General features: G+C 45.3%; 1 protein-coding gene across 1 annotated transcript; it reads left to right on the plus strand.

Moving 5' to 3' along the window:
* Window positions 1-1,257: 1,257 nt before the first annotated feature.
* On the plus strand, window positions 1,258-2,926 carry LOC148072691 (relaxin-3 receptor 1-like). The gene has a single exon (XM_087797079.1). The coding sequence runs from the start codon at window positions 1,383-1,385 to the stop codon at window positions 2,559-2,561; it is 1,179 nt and encodes a 392-aa protein (XP_087653205.1). The 5' UTR covers window positions 1,258-1,382; the 3' UTR covers window positions 2,562-2,926.
* Window positions 2,927-4,032: the final 1,106 nt, after the last annotated feature.

The following is a 4,032-nucleotide window of genomic DNA, read 5'->3' on the forward strand; positions in this document are numbered from 1 at the left end:
GTTAGATTCCAAAGACAGAAATGAAATGAAAGAAAGAAATGAAAAAAAAAAAAAACAGGCAAAAAGCTCTGTTGCTTTAAGCCCCAGTAAAGGAACCTCATGTCCCATGTTCCCTCTTCTTTCTTATTATTCCCTTCTTGTTCTGTTCTGTGTGTTCCTCTGGCAGAGGCAAACAGGTGTGCAAGGCTTGAGTAATTGAGTGGAGGCTTCTCTCTACTCTTAAGGAGTATTGAGTCCCTTGAAAAGGCACCGGCCACGATGTCATTCGCTGTGGATTTCACTCTGGATTTGTTTTCTGATGACAGCTGTTGTTCCTCCTGGGACAAAGACTAAGGTTTGAGACACAACAAACCAACACTACCAACCTATGACTCTGTTAGGTTTTGTAGCTAAATTACTGTATCAGACCCGTCCTTGTTTTTGTTTGAGGAATGTGAGGATTTAAAAATATAGCTAGATGAGAAACCTGCTGGGTGCTTGGTTCTGTTTCTCTATTCCCTGTTATGTGTGTTGTATTAACGCACTATTTTATTTCGCACTGCACCACCACCACGATCACTTTCAGGTTACTGATTCTGATTCTGAAGAATATTAATGCTTTTTCTGTGATGGTTTTGACCCCCCAGGAAGCCAAAGATACAGGGGCAGTTGTCATATCATAAATAGTGGCAAAAGACATGGTGACGAAATTAATCTAGAGGTTATTTTAAAGCAAAAGAAGCTGAGGTACATAAAGTGTCACTATTATAAATCATATGCTGAGCCTCAAAGCAAGACAGTTGATGGTTATATTCCTTTTATATCTCTTGCTTTTATAAAAAAACAAACAAGCATGCATCCTTAAACATGCAGGGGATTAAAACGGCTATTGCAGGTGATTTACAAAAATATGAAAGTATGTACACTTTAACTGTTATTATACTGGTAGCATACACAGTATATATGAGGAAAGGTACTACATTGTTTCTAATTGAAAAATAATCGAAAGCTCTCAGGGAAATGTTCATGGCGTGAAGTTACAGTGTGTGTGTGTGTGTGTGTGTGTGGGGGTGTGTGTGTGTGTGTGTGTGTGTGTGTGTGTGTGTGTGTGTGTGTGTGTGTGTGTGTGTGTGTGTGTGTGTGTGTATGTGTGTGTCACAGTGACACTCCTCCCGTCGTCCGCGCGCTCCTTTCTCGATCACGAGCAGCAGCATAAAACGCTCTCCGAGACGAGCACTGACTTGCGGACACGACAGCAGCTCCAAACTATGTCTGATCCCCCGGACGGAACCCTCCTGCTACCATGAACCAGGACCTCTCACTCCTGAACCCACAGGACCATCTCCTTCTCCGCCCGCGCGCACGGTGACGCGCGCCGTCTTTACGCGCATAAAAGTTCAGTTATGGATAGGATGGCAGATCTATGGAGCCAAAACGCATCCTCTTCTTGGAACAGGACTTACACGGGTCGCGACCGCTTCGGGAACCTGGACGACATCGACGTGCCCGAGGACGGGTCGCCAGCCCTGCGCATCATCATCTCCATCGTGTACTCTGGAGTGTGCGCGGCGGGGCTCCTGGGGAACCTGCTCGTTTTCTTCCTCATGAAGGTCCGGAGAGGGCGAAAGAAGCGCTCCAGCATCAACCTGTTCATCCTCAACTTGGCCGTCACCGACTTCCAGTTTGTACTGACGCTGCCCTTCTGGGCGGTGGACACGGCCCTGGACTTCAGCTGGCCCTTCGGAAACGCCATGTGTAAGATCATCTTGTCCGTGACGGTCATGAACATGTACGCCAGCGTCTTCTTTCTGACGGCCATGAGCATCACCCGGTACTGGTCCGTGGCGTCCGCCCTGAAAGACCGGACGCGTCGGCGGGTGTGCCCGGTGCGCTGGGTCATCGCCGGGCTCTGGGTCTTTGCCACCGTCGCGACCCTGCCCACGGCGATCTTCTCCACCGTGAAGAGCGTGGCCGGGGAACGCCTGTGTCTCATGGGGTTCCCCGACGGTCCCTCCTTGCTGGCTCTCTACCACCTGCAGAAGATCCTGGTGGCGTTCGTGTTCCCCATGCTTATAGTCACCATCTGTTACCTGCTGCTGCTGCGCTTCGTGCGCCAGCGCACCATGGTCAACAACAACCTGGTGAAGAAGCGCTCCCGGGTGACGCGCTCCGTCACCATCGTGGTCCTCTCCTTCTTCGTCTGCTGGATGCCCAACCACGCCATCACCTTCTGGGGGGTCCTGGTCAAGTACAACGTGATCAACTGGGATAAGACCTACTACATGGTCCACACCTACGTCCACCCAGTCACCGTGTGCCTGGCGCACACCAACAGCTGCCTCAACCCGGTCCTCTACTGCCTGATGCGCCGGGAGTTTCGCAAGAAAATGAAGGACCTGTTCTGGAGGATCTCGTCGCCCTCTGGGAATAACAGCTGTCACCTGAGACCCTTCTCCGGGACCGTGAGGGCGGAACCGGAGGACACGCAGGTCGTGATCCCGCTCAACACCGTGGACACGGAGAACTACCGGCTGTCAGTTCTGACGGATCAAGGAGAGACTGCTGCCGAGTTACCGAGATGAACGGATCAAAAGTGTATTTATTCAACTGGGAAAGAAGGGAACCGTTATTGTGCGCTTTTGCACGCGCAAGTCCAGCGTCAGCAGAGCACATCTGTCAGTTTGATTTAATGTTCTGTCGTCAAATAAAAAAAAAGTGAAGTAAAAATATCAACTCCAGTGCGATATGAATGTTCTTTATCAAGCTCTGTCTTGCGCACGTTTCTTCTTAGCTTGTCTTGGACTATGACATTGTAACTTCAAGAAAGGAAAACCATAATTGGACCAATGATCTGCATCAGAAACCTGAATTATACTGACCTCTTCGACTGTTTGTTGTATCCATTAATGCGCTTTGATGTGTAAATATTTTGACTATTTGAATGTTATTAAAAACAAATGTCCTGGGACCTTAAAATGACATTTGTATTTTTGTTTGTTTGTTTGTTTTTAATAAAAAAAACAATGAACTTGATTTCTGTTTTTGTAATTTGTGGTCTGATTGTGGTCACCATGAAAATAAATTACAAATTACATCCACAAATATATGATTTATATAAGCACTTTATGCAGGGGCGGGCAGCTATAGCCTCATGTAAAGAACATACTGGCCTCGTACAGAAAGGATCAATATTCACCCTTAGGTTCCCTAGAGCTGCCCACTTCATGAACTGTTGTTAAGTGGCATTACAATGTCATGCAGGAGCAAAAGCTTTCATTTTCTCAGCATGTGTGGATGGAGTGCTTTTCAGTAATTGAGCCACATCTGTTTAATAATCTAAATAACTTTTATAAAAAAGATTTCCATATTACATTCAATATCATTTCAACACTTATCCGAGATAAGGTCGTGGGGGCAGCAATCAGAGCACAGAGGCCCAAGGTTTTCTGCTTAATTCTAAAAACCTATTTGCTTATCATCAATGCAAAAAGTCACCAGGGTATCAGAGGTTCCCCTGATGTTGTTTGAGTTACAGAGAAAGGTAGTAGCAAACTGTGAAACCCAACGTATGGATTAAGGGATGAAAGAACTTTAATATATTGACAGGTAGGTTATTTACAATATGTTTGGTTTGTTAATTAATTAATCTAATATTTCATGTAAAATTATCGTTTTCAAACCAAAAAGTAAATTAACTCAGAAATACAACCAGCGAACAACATTTGAGTGAACTTTGTACCAATATGACGACAGCAATCTCATTTAGACTTTTATCACCCTCTACTCACACACGCACACGCACTGACACACACACAAGCATATACGCATAAACACGCAGAACACACCCATTAGTACACAAAAAAGGTCATGAAAGTTATTTCCATTGTGAAGATAATGTAATAAAACCTGGTGTTATTAGACCAGACACTCAGACACCTCACACCAGATATTCAGTTACTTGTATAGGTTTTATTTTCTTAGAAAGACTTTTCTTCTAGTAGGTTCATGCATATATGTCGTAGAAAAGGCTGGCATTCCACAAAAATCTTTAAT

This window comes from Callionymus lyra, chromosome 8 (assembly GCF_982586985.1).
Source record: "Callionymus lyra chromosome 8, fCalLyr1.hap1.1, whole genome shotgun sequence".
Classification (NCBI taxonomy): Eukaryota; Metazoa; Chordata; class Actinopteri; order Syngnathiformes; family Callionymidae; genus Callionymus; species Callionymus lyra.

Bases quoted from the DNA above. Each gene is read 5' to 3' on its own strand.
- LOC148072691 (XM_087797079.1), top strand. From the start codon at position 1,383: ATGGATAGGATGGCAGATCTATGGAGCCAAAACGCATCCTCTTCTTGG.